This window comes from Ornithorhynchus anatinus, chromosome X1, assembly GCF_004115215.2.
Source record: "Ornithorhynchus anatinus isolate Pmale09 chromosome X1, mOrnAna1.pri.v4, whole genome shotgun sequence".
NCBI classification, from domain to species: Eukaryota; Metazoa; Chordata; class Mammalia; order Monotremata; family Ornithorhynchidae; genus Ornithorhynchus; species Ornithorhynchus anatinus.
Window position 1 is genome coordinate 93987753 of NC_041749.1, and position 12897 is coordinate 94000649.

At 41.2% G+C, this 12897-nt stretch overlaps 1 protein-coding gene across 2 annotated transcripts in view; it reads right to left on the reverse strand.

Annotated features, from left to right (window-relative positions):
• GRM7 (glutamate metabotropic receptor 7) overlaps positions 1-12897 on the reverse strand; it is a 780988-nt gene that overhangs the window by 266992 nt on the left and 501099 nt on the right. For both annotated transcript variants that reach the window (XM_029052142.2, XM_029052141.2), the window contains exon 7: positions 8347-8486. In XM_029052142.2, the coding sequence (XP_028907975.1) occupies positions 8347-8486 (140 nt within the window). The remainder of the gene's footprint in view (positions 1-8346; positions 8487-12897) is intronic.

Genomic DNA, 12897 nt, shown 5'->3' on the forward strand with positions numbered 1-12897 from the left:
TGTTACACAGTTATCTGTAGCTGGAGATTCCAACAAGTAAACCTCTCTGGTTGGTCCCAGTATGGAACGTTCTGTTCACGGATGTGAGCTCTCTAATAGGATCCATCTTTGCCTTCCACTACCTTTCTTATGCCATAATATAATAATAATAACAATTGTAGTATTTCGTAAGTGTTTACTATGTGCCTGGCACTGTACTAAGCACTGGGGTGGACACTAGTAATACAGGGCTCACACTCTCAATCCCCATTTTACAGATGAGGGAACTGAGGCCCAGAGAAGTGAAGTGACTTGCCCAAGGTCACATAGCAGACATGTGGCAGAGCCAGGATTAGGATCCATGACCTTCTGACTCCCAGGCCTGTGCTCTATTCACTATGCCATGCTGCTCCCCTACGTTTGGTCTCAGAAGAAATAAATTGCAGAAACCACTAATGGAATTATATTGTGTGGAAAGCAATAGGGCAGTGGTTATGTTGCAGGGAATCACCCTCTGTAACCCAAACAGAAATATCCACTAGGAAATTGCTCTGCCAATTTGAGCAGCCTACAAGAGGATGAAGACATGTGGTTAACTTCCAAGCATGCTAGCACTGAATCTGTATGTGGGTATGCTGAGAGTTGTTAGCTGACAAAATTCAAGATTAATAAAAAAAAAGCAGCAAAGAACACTTGTCTGCACCTATTCAGTGTTGGAGATCCTGAGCTTCTAGTAACTGGCTTATCAGAGAAAGTGAGATGAAGCTACAAGCTCTTGAAGTTTTCATTTTTATACAAAGCAGAATATGGAAAATCATTCTCCTGGAGTAAACAAAGCAATAGTCGATTTTTTTGAGGTGATCCTTTCTTAAATAGATGTACGTGGCTCTACACAGTTAAAGGTAAATGAATTTCTCCAAACACTGAATCCAGAACTCAAAGGCCTGGAAATGCTTTGAGGGGACTATAGCCCAGTAACAGGTTAACAATTAAATCACATACCAAGATGAAAATTTACTCCTTTCGAGGTCTGCCAAATAGCTTCAAGCTTTCTCTGGTGATCTCTGCCATTTTTCTTTATAATCACCCCCTTGTTTAAGTCTGTTTCCTCTTGTTTCATCTAAAGTGGAGGAAGAATCTGCTAACCAATATTCTCTGGATTAGCGCCCTCCGTGTTCATGAATATCTTTTTTACAACTTCTCTCAGCCATCATCCCAGTTTTGTTCCTTGAATTGTACTTTCCCAAACACTACAGTGCTCTGAATACAGTAAGCAGTACATAGTAAGTGCTCAATAAACACCAGTGGTTGATTGATTTAATCTTTTCTTGGACTTCATATTGTCTAACCCTTTAGTCATCTTTCTGACTCCTGTTACATCCTTCCCACCTACAGAATCTGCTCCTTCCTATTTGCAAGTATCAGATCATTCATACTTACATGAAGTATACATTCATATAAACATTCATGCTTACTGTCTGCAGAGCACTGGACTAACCACTTGGGAAAGTATAATACAACAAGAAACAGACACATTTCCTGTCAAGGGTACACATCCTTGCCTGGTATTGTGCCTCTAGCCGGAGTCCTGCCCACTGTACTGTAATGACTGGTTTCACAGTATAGGACCTGCTGAATTGGGGCCACCTGTGCCCACTGGTCAACTTTTTCTCCAAGGAAAGGGTCAGAAAATGTACCTTCCTAAATTGTACACAGTGTGTACTATGTCACTTGAAAAATACCAAGAACAAACCTAACTCTTTTCAGAACAGCAGTTACTTTTTTTTGTTATTTTTTTCATGTTTCCATACTCTTTATTAGTCTCCTGTTGAGGGGAGTCTAGTATTGAAGAATACGGAGTTAGGTGTTGAATATCAATTGTTACAGCAGTGGCATTAAACATAGTCGGTGGCATGTAATTTTAACTTACCCCCAATTTACACACCTCTTATGTGTACCCTGGCTTGTCTGTGATACTGTGAGGCTGTCAGTGTAAATTTATGGTGATGAATTTGATTGAGAATGTATTATGGATTTTCCTTCCTTCCAACACTGTAATTCTTTCTTCATTACTATCATTACACACAAGTGTCCTCTCAGCAGCAGCAGAGTGAAATGCAAGTTTAGCTATAGGTAGTCTCCATTCCGGGTGGAATTGTTTTATTGTGTAATGGTATGTTATCTCTAATCTAAACAATTTGGCAGCAAGTGAGGGTCAAGGAGATACTGCATCTAGATTTTAGAAATTGGGTTTTTACATTTTATTCCAATAAAGTCTGTTCAGAGGCTGTAGTCTGGGAATGCACTGTACTTTAAGAGTTGAGAGAGAGAGAGAGAGTATTAAGATTGCATATTCTTAAGTAGTAGTAATAGTTTTTGTTAAGCACTTACTGTGTACAGAGCATTGTATTAAGTGCAGGGAGAGAATGCCCAGGTGGGAATTAGACACGGTCCCTGTCCCTCAGGGGTCTCACAGTCTAATAAATAAGGAATATAGGTTTTAATTTCAATTTTGAAGCATGGAAGTATCCCAAATAATTTTTTTTCTTCTTTTGGTAGGAAAGTACCACTTCTTTTGGTAGTTGTGTAGAGAACTGGGCCTAGGGCACTGGCTTAAATGCCTAATAACTAAGAGCCAGGATGGATGATAAGAAGTTTAACTCCTTGAGATGAGTGGTTTTGGAACAATGTTATTACACTCGGGAAGTTCTGATGTTTGCATCCAGCTGAAGTGATGTTGGCCCATAGGGGAAGAAGGCACTTAACCTGCTAGTCACTCTCTGTGAGAGGCATGGTTATGAACTATTAACTTTTTCTGGGATATCATCATCATCATCTTGTTGTATCCGCAACATTTATTATGTGTCTACTGTATGCAGAAAGTGCTGTCCTAGTAAGTTGTATGGACATACACGGCACAGAACCTTGCCTTTGAATAGCTTACAATTTAGTTGTGTATGATTTTGCGATTTAGTAAATCAACATAAAACCCTCTTAGGACCTTGGTAGTTACTTTTCTGACAGAATTCCTTTTTCCTTAGTATTACCCAACTACACCATTTTCCTGTCCTTGAAGTAGCTTCAGTATATCCTTGTTTCTTGCTGTTCTTGAGTGTGCTGATGAACCTCCTCTGCTTTTGACTACAATTTTCTAGTCTTTACGCCCCATTTGTTCTCCATACCTAAACTACCTCCTCTTTGATGAACAAATCCATGCACTGAATATTGCCGTTTCCACTGAACTCAGCTCCTTCACTCCCTTGTCCCTCCGTCAATCTCCTGTCACTGACTCGCACTCCTGGATCACCTCCACAATCCGCTTCTTCCTCTCCTTTGCATGAGCTGCAGAGTGCTGTTGGTGAAAATCTAGACATCAAGCCAGTCTCGTCCATCTCAAATTAATCCTCAACTGCTTTAACTCTGCTCTCTCCTCCACCTGGAAACATTATTTCTCCATCCTTATTAATTCTTATTGCCCAATCCAGCTGTTTTGGACTTTGAACTCCCTCCTCAAACCCGCCGTTCCCTCATCTCCTCCATCTCTAGCCCTTAATGACCTGGGCACATATTTATAGATGAAATTGATCTCCTTCAAATCTCCCCAGCTCCTCCTGCCTCCTTTTCGATTCTCAAATCTTTCCTAGCAGTATTTCAAGAAGAGATTTTCCACTTCCTTTAAAAATCTTCCCCCTCTACCTATGCCTCTAACCATATCACTTTGCACCTTATCAAAACACTTGCCCCCTCCCCTCGCTCCCTGACCACCATCTTCAACTGTTCATTTTCCAATGGCTCCTTCCCCACTGGTTTGCCCATCAACGTGCCCATCAATAAATCCATGATATTTATTGAATGTTTCCTGTGTGCAGAAGACTGTACTATTTGTGTGGGAGAGTACACTACAACAGAGTTAGTAGACAAGTTCCCTGCCCCAAGGAGCTTACAATCTTGAGTCATGGATTCCCCACTCTAAAAAATAAAAAATAAAAAACAAAAAAACTCCCTTAACCCCGCAGCCCTTCTCCCAGTTATTGCCCCATCTACCTCTTACCCTTCACTTTCCAAACTCCTTAGGCAAGTTGTCTACAATTACTTCCTCCACTTCCTGTCCTCCAGCTCTCTACTTGAGCCCCTCCGATCTCCAATCTGGCTTCCTTCCCCTTCACTTCACATAAACTGCCTTCACCAGTGACCTCTTTCTTCCTAAATCCAATGGTCTCTTCTCCATCCTCCTCCTCCTCAACGTCTCAGCTGCCTTCAACACTGTGGACCACCTCCTTCGCCTTGAAACATTTTCTAATATGTCTTCACTGACACTGTCCTCTCCTGGTTCTCCTCCTATCTCTCTTATCTCATCTTGATTACTGAGTCAGCCTTCTTGCTGACATTCCTGCTTCCTGCCTCTCCCCACTCCAGTTCTTACTTCACTCTGCTGCCCAGATCATTTTTCTGAAAAAAAAAAAAATAAATCCACATCTTCCCACTCCTCAACAACCTCCAGTGGTTGCCCATCCACCTTCAAATCAATCAGAAACTGCTTACCATTGGGTTTAAAGCACTCAATCTGCTCACCCACCTCCTACATTACCTCATTGATTTCCTACTACAATCCAGTCTGCACATTTCATGTGGGCAGGGAATATGTCTCATATTGTTGTATTGTACTCTCCCAAGTGCTTAGTACATTGCTTTGCACACAGTAAGTGTTCAATAAATATGATTGCCTGACTAATGCCAATCTACTTATTGTACCTTGATCTCATCTATTTGGCCACTGAGCCTTCACCCATGTCCTCCCTCTGACCTGGAACTCCCTCCCACATCATATTCAACAGACCACCACTCTCCCCACCTTCACAGTCTTATTAAAATCACATCTCCTCCAATATGCCTTCTCCAAGTAATCCCTTATTTCCCCTACTCTCTGTCCCTTCTGCATCATCTACTCTACTATTTAAGCATTTAAAATTCACCCCACACTCAGCAACACAGCACTATTATAAAAATTTGTAATTTATTTTAATGTCTGTCTCCCCCCCTAGACTGTAAGCTCCTTGTGGGCATGGAACATGTCTACCAACTCAGTTTTATTGTATTCTCCCAAGTTCTTAGTACAGTACTCTACCCACAGTAAGTACTTAATAAGTACAATTTATTGATTGAATGAGTGGCATCACCCAACACTGGTGTGCAAGTCATAGAAATATTTATCCAGCCTTCAGCTCCCCTCACTCCAATCCACATTTCCAGAGTCCAGACCAGTCCTACGGCTTCTAAGGACTTTAGGATTATCCCAGGGATGTAAGATCAAACCATGCTTTATGACCCAGAAAGTCCCTTGGAGGGTTAGTGGACTCCACTTTATTAGACTTCAAGAATCCCAGGGACTGCTTTGGAATAAAGTTTGTATTTGTCTCCCTACTCTCCCTCCTCTTCAATCAGCCAAGGACTCTGCTGGTGATCTCTGAATTCACCATTTTCCTAGTGATCCTGTAGATATGGATATAAATTGGATATACTGAATCCTGGTGGAATGGAAGGAATTGGGGAGTGACCCTGAAGTGTGGTGATTCAGTGAGTTATAGATGAGCCAAGATAAGCAACATATTTGGAATTAAATGAATCATGCAAACTTGAAAATTCTTTCAATGTATAATTATTTTCCCCCATAATTATTAAGAATCCTTCATTTTTGACAATTTATTTTGGGTACTGGGTGGAGCATGAGGCAATTAAAAGGTAAGGATTTTTCCATAGAACAATGAAAGAATAAGGGAACTCAGTGCTTTAATAGTCATAAATTCATTATCATGTGAGATGGCTTTTTCAGCAAGTTTGCTTCAGTAAGAATCACAGAATTGTGCAGCTAAACTGTACCTGTAGGTCAATAATAGCATTGCATAGGGAACCAATTTACAACTGATTAAAGTTTGTTCCATTGTTTAATAGAAAGAGTGAACTTCAAGCATTGAGCCCTAAGTGGGACAGGAAATGTGTCTCACCTGATTTCCTTGTAACTACTCCTGAACTTAAAACAGTGCTTGGCACATAGTAAGTACTTGACAAATAGCATATTATCATGATTATTGTACTTTGGTTATATGTAAGGCACTAATGAACTATAAAGTGTCGGGAAAGCATAAGACAATGCAGAAGGCTTGGAATAAGGTGTTTTTGTTGTCAATAATTATCTTGAGTTTCACTTGGTGTGGCAGAAGTCATGTACTATTTCAATCGTTTTCAAATTGTATTCTGCTTAGCTTCTGTTTCCCATTGTAATAATGGTTGACAACAAAACATTTTGATAATGTTGGAGTTTTGAGGAATACAACTTCTGTGTGGTAGGAGGAATGCTTGTACTGAAATTTGTTGTGATGTAGGGGTGAGTGCCAAATGTAATTAATTACTCTGGAGGATGCAAGCACAACCAAAGAGAAAAGGAAAATCACAGCAAATTTGGACATTGCTTTTAAAAAAAATATTGTGCTGAACGTAAGCATTCAGCAAGATTTTATATTAGATGATTGTGAAGTTATTTGGCAGCACTTTTAGACCCAGCTAGACTTCAGTTGAATTGAGTCAGGCAAACTGCGGATACCTCTCTAAGAGGGAGGACAATTACTGATTTTGAGGAGAAGCAGCACATACACGCTTTGGCAGTTTTGTTGGTATATGTGTTTTTCTTTAGCTTAGAAACAAAAAAAGAAGACAAAATACTGATCAGGGTGAGACTTGGGGTAAGGGATCCTAGGCAACATAACCTGAACAAGAGTCAACAACAAAGTGCTGTTATTTAAAAAGTAACAACAGGGTAAGGGGTAGATTGAAAGCATTGTGAAGTAATCCTTCTACAATGCTCTGGACTAGTCAACCTTTATAAGAGTATTTTATCCTGTTTTGGTCCTTGCATTTCTGAAAAGGTAAAGAAAAACTACAAAAGATCCAGAGATGGAATGATGCTCAGACAAACAAAAAAGTAGAAAACCAAATCTAGATGACACTGGTAAATTTAGCAAGTTTGGTGTCAATGGTGAATCAAATTCATACTAAATAGAGGTTCCTCAGAACAATGGTGGTGTCCCCAATCTCTATACTGGGGATATCTGAACATAACCAGAGTTACACCTAGCTCTTTGAAAAGTTTCATCAGCATCACCCACAAGCCATACTCAATGTCAAATGGTAGGACAGAATCACCAAAATGAAGTTCTGGAAAGCTGTTCATTTATCACTAGCATGCGGCAAGGCTCATTGCAACATAGCTTCACTAGGCTAGACACATGAAGAAAATAGGAGCTAGCATGTCACCCGTAAAGTAACTGTGTAGTACTCTGAAATAGGGCATAACCAAGCAAACAATTGAGCAAGTGCTTTAAATACAAAGTGTGGTGCATATCAACAATATGCTATATCAGGCCACTGCTGGTAGGCACCTGCAGCAGACAAACCAGTGTGGCCTGTGATAATCAGGAGGGAAGCTGATCTTCTTGAGCAGAGATATTTAGAAAAGTGGGAGACAATGAGGTAGAAAACAGTGACAGGAGTAAATACATCAATGCAGCACAAAAACTATCTTGACATGCAGAGAGAAATGGAATTTTAGTTACACAATGATCTCTTCAGTCAGTACTATGTTGCAGATCTCCCCATCAACAATATCATTGTTGAAAAGAAAAGACAGCTTCACCACTGCACATATATATCTGTAAAAGTGTGCATTTAATTATATGTTCACATTAATGCAGCAAGCACGTTGGCTTGCTTTTAGAAACTCCTGTGTGGGTATAGGAAGTTCTAACAAACCATCATTCTGCTGCTCCACCATGGGGGATACCTCTCTTTTGTTAACTTCAGGAAGGAGTGCTGGTCTAGTGGGAGAGACACCCCCCCACTCAACATGGATGCAGGGAGGGACCTATTGATCTAGACCAGGCCTACCCTCCCTCCTTCCAACTCTCATGTCTTGCTTTCTCTGATTCCCTTCCCTATATCTTCCAGCCTTCAGTGCTTTCAACCCCCATGGTTCCAGGCACCCTTCAGATGCCACCACCTTTATCATCAAAGCTTCCCAACTATCTCCCCTACTTCCAGCTTTCTTTCACACACCCACCACAACAGCTCTTTCGTTCCTCCTCCCCCCTTTCCTGATGTATCCTTTCCTATCAGCCTATCAATAGATGGGGCCATGTATAGGTACAGTGTATATGTGTGTGTGAGGGTGAGAAAGAGTAAGTGAATGCGTGGGTAAGGGCTTGTGTTGATATGCACGTTCAGAGCATAGGAAAGTAATATCAAATGGTTTGAAAAACTCCAAGCACCGCTTGGCTTACTGTACACTGATGAAAACAAGGAATGAATTGAACTCACATTGAGCTGTAGGTCATCGGTCCACTGGCCAATCAGATGGTAGCCAGGAGCACTGGTGTTTGTTGCCTGGTATTGAAAGATGTCATAACGTCCAGGTGCATCTCCATTTTTATTAAACATTACTGGAGTGCCAGCACTGCCTGAGGAAGTAAAAAACAAAACAAAACCCAAAGCTTGACAATATTCGTTTTAGTTCTCTTCCCTTAGTTGAGAGATGTGAGTCTAGCACCCTCGATGAAGCATAAGCCATCCGTCACCACAGAATTTTAAATGGGCACTTCAGGACACTGTGCCATAATCCTAGCCCTCTGTCTGTGATTAATTATCACGATTTAGCCCCGCTGGCTGAAAAAGAAAAAAAAACTGCAGTAGCCTTGCCTTATTTCAGCCCTTTACCCAGAGCATGAAATATCAGAAGGGTTTGTTTCCTGAGGGAGTTCTTTAGTGGAAATCAGCCCAGTGAATGGAGCCTTTAAATGATTTTTTTCCCAGAAAATGTTCCATCTGCTTCGCAGAGATACTGCCATCAGAAGACAGCCCAGGTCTAGTGAATCTTGACTGGCATCCAGAAATAGCTTCCTCCTCCACAATATGTTCTTTTTCCAGTAATCAGCATGCAAATGGGATAAAAAAGAACAGAGGAAACAATAGGAAAAAGGCCAGTCTTCTTTTCTAATGATCCCTTATTCATTCATACTATCAAGAGTTTTGTCATCATTTTAACGGTTGTTTTATGACCGCCATTAATAATTAAGTAGGTATACTTTCTTACTAAATGATATAGCACTTCTCCCTGAAAGAGCTCATAAATGCTTCTGAGTTTGTATATAATATACATTACTAGACAGGCACCCACACAAAATACACATTTGACTCCAGATATACAAGTAATTACAAATGGACACATTTGTCTGCATATAAAATAATTTCATTAATCACCACTGGGTTCAAAAAAGCATTATAAATATTTTCAGGCTTTTCTCTTGCCGCCATATTTAGTTCATACTATGTATACATTTTTGCTACATTTTTGCCTACAAAAAATCAGGGTACATCTGCTATAAAAGACTAAGTTTTTGATTTGGATGATTGAAGAGAGATGTCTTTGAATCTACTGCATGTCAGAAATGGAAACTGTAGCTCAAGAGCAGGGTCAGCAGGAGACTGGCTAGCTCTGAGGATGAACTCACTGCCCCAGCTTAGAGTAATTTGAGGGCAAATTGGTCATGGTGTGGTTTTCTGGCCAACAATGTAAGTGTATAAGTACAGTGAGTACTTAAGTGCTTAGATGGGAAAAATATGGGGTATAGATGCAAGTCATAACATTCATTCATAACATGCATTCAATTAGACTGTAAGCCCGTCAGTGGGCAGGGACTGTCTCTATCTGTTGCCGATTTGTATATTCCAAGCGCTTAGTACAGTGCTCTGCACATAGTAAGTGCTCAATAAATACTATTGAATGAATGAATGAATGAATGAATAACATTTTAAAAATCCACCTTGCCGCTCCAGCCGAACAGCTGCAAAGCTGATCCAAGCACTCATCATATCCCGCCTTGACTACCACATCAGCATCCTTGCTGACCTCTCTGCCTCATGTCTCTCCCCACTCCAGTCCATACTCCACTTCCTGCTCAGATCACTTTTCTAAAATAATAATGATAATGATGGTATTTGTTAAGTACTTACTATGTGCTAAGCACTGTTCTAAGTGCTGGGGAGATGGAAGGTTATCAGGTTATTCCAGATGGGGCTCACAGTCTTAATCCCCATTTTACAGTTGAGGTAACTGAGGCCCAGAGATGTTAACTGGCTTGCCCAAAGTCAAACAACTGACAAGTGGAGGAGGCGGAATTAGAACCCACGACCTCTAACTCCCAAGCCCGTGCACTGTTCAGTCTATGTGTCCCCACTCCTCAAGAAACTCCAGTGGTTGCCCATCCACCTTCGCATCGAACAGAAACTCCTTACCATGAGGGTGAAAGCACTCAATTAGCTCTCCACCTCCTACTTTAGCTCACTGATGTCTTACTTCAACCCAGACCACACACTTCGCTCCTCTAACATCAACCTATTCACCATATCTTGCCTATCTCATCACCAACTCCTCTCTCTGGCCTGAAACTCCTTCCACTTCCTATTTGACAGACCTTTCCCTACTCACTCTCCCTTCTGCGTCACCTATGCACTTGGATCTGTACCCGTAAACACTTGATATTCACCATACCGTCAGCCCCACGGTATTTAAATATATGTCCTTTATACCCTGTCATTTCCCCATCTTTAATTATTCAATGTGTGTCTCCTCTTCCATAATGTAAGCTCCTTGTGGGAAGGGAATGTGTCTACTAAGTGTATTGTACTCTCCCAAGTCCTTGATCCAGTGCTCTGCAGACAACAAGCACTCAATGAAGGTCATTAATTAATTGATTCAGTAGCCTCTCTCCTCCACCCTCAAAGTGTGTATAGAGTGCCTACCTGATAAATTCAAAGAATAATAATATACAACTAATTCTACTAGGGGATTTTCCATTCATCCACTACTTCTAGGTAATTCATTAACTCTCATTACCATCTAATGGAGTCGGGATGCAATTAATTGGATAAAGCTGTTTTAGGTTCGTAAAGAATTGTTACAGTTTTCCCAACCTATTACCTAGAAGTAGTGGATGAATGGAAAATCCCCTAGTAGAATTAGTTGTATATTATTATTCAGTTTATTCTGAAACTGTGTAAATAAGGCAAATGAGATTTGAATGGCAATATATTTCTGTTGAATATTTGCCTTAATGTTAAAATGGTTCTATGACAGATTGGCACATTTTGCATCAGGCAAAACCCTTCAAGATGGTTCCATAAATAAGGGGTTTTAGGGCCTCCTGATTTGCTGTCTGACCGGTTCACATTATGAAGTCATCCCACCTTCTGATCAGGAGGCGGCATCGGGAAAGAGGGAGGCGGGACTTTCTTCTGGAACTGACCCTCATGGTAAGGGCAGGGGGGCCCCCAGTCTGAGCTGCCGCAGCTGGGCCTCTCGAGGCCAGGTTATCACCACTGCCATGTCCAGAACTGAGGGAGGGATGGAAGCCAGAGCTCTCCCAATGGGGTGTGGAAAGCTGCCTCTGCTGCTGCTGCCATGCCGGGGACTGACGGGAGGGGAGGAGCTGGGAGGTGCACGGGGGAGGGCACTAGGCCGGCATCAGAATGTGTCATATGACTGGGAGGAGGAGGCAGTGCCATGTTAGATCATAGTTCGACTCCTTCGCCTCGGGATTGGTAGAATTGAGAGGATACCTGAGCAAATTTGTAAGCCAGCCAAAAACCTGTTATGGAAATTGTGGACCTGTTAAAAACTCCCTTACGTTTTCACTAAGCTGTTCGCAAAGCAGTATGTAAGGAGTAGGTTTTGTTTCTTCCCAGGGACACTAATGAATAGCTAGAGAAATAATTCTATACCACTTCTGAGAATCATGAAAAGAGGCCTCCCCTGGCCAAAGGGGTCATGTCCGGCAGTTTCCCAAATGCAATTAAGCACAGTCATACGTTCTGATTTCTGCAGTATTCTAATTACTATCTGAAGAGATTTCTTTTAGGAGTTCATTCATTTTGCTTCACTTGAAGCATAACTGGCCATAACAAGAGAGAACTTCTGAGAACGAGCTCTCTGTGTACAGAATCATGATGAATGGGTTAAAGCATAAGGGAAGGAAAAATGATGATTTTATACAAGATGTTTATGGAAGGATAACACGATAGGAGAATGGAGGGCCTCATTTCCTCTGCTCCCTTCTGTGTCACCCTTGCATTTGGATTTGCACCTTTTATTCACCCCTCCCTCAGCTCCACAGCACTTGCGTACATACCCATAATTTATTAATTTATATTAATGTGCCTCCCGTTCTAGACTGTAATCTCATTGTGGGCAGGGAACATGTTTACCAACTCTGTTAAACTGTACTCTCTGCTATATTGTACTGTACACAGTAAGAACTCAGTAAATATGATGGATTGATTTATTATTAACAAACACTGTGGGCAACTGCTGCCTCCATTTCATCTTCTCCAACTCCCTCCTTGGGCCTCAAAAGTCTGGTTCCCCATCTGCCCACCAGCCCCCTTTTATTCTACTGAAACTGCTCTCTCCAAGGCCACCAATGACTTTCAATCAATCAATTGATTAATCATATTTATTGAGCACTTAGTTCATAGAACTACAACAGTGCTTGGCACACAGTAAGCACTTAACAAATACCATAATTATTATTATTAATTATTATGTACTAAGCTCTTGGGAGAGTACAATATAACAGAGTTGGTAGACAATGTTCCCTGCCCACATGACCATGCAGTCTAGAGAGGGGAACTTTCTTGTCAAATGGACTCTATTCCAGCCGGAATTTCTTAACTCTCTGCTGCCTTTGATGTTGCCAGTCACTCAGTCAATCATATTTTTTGAGCACTCACTATGTGCAGGGTATTGTACTAAGCGCTTGGGAAAGCATGGTATAATGATGTAGCAGACACATTCCCTGCCCACAATGAGCTTAG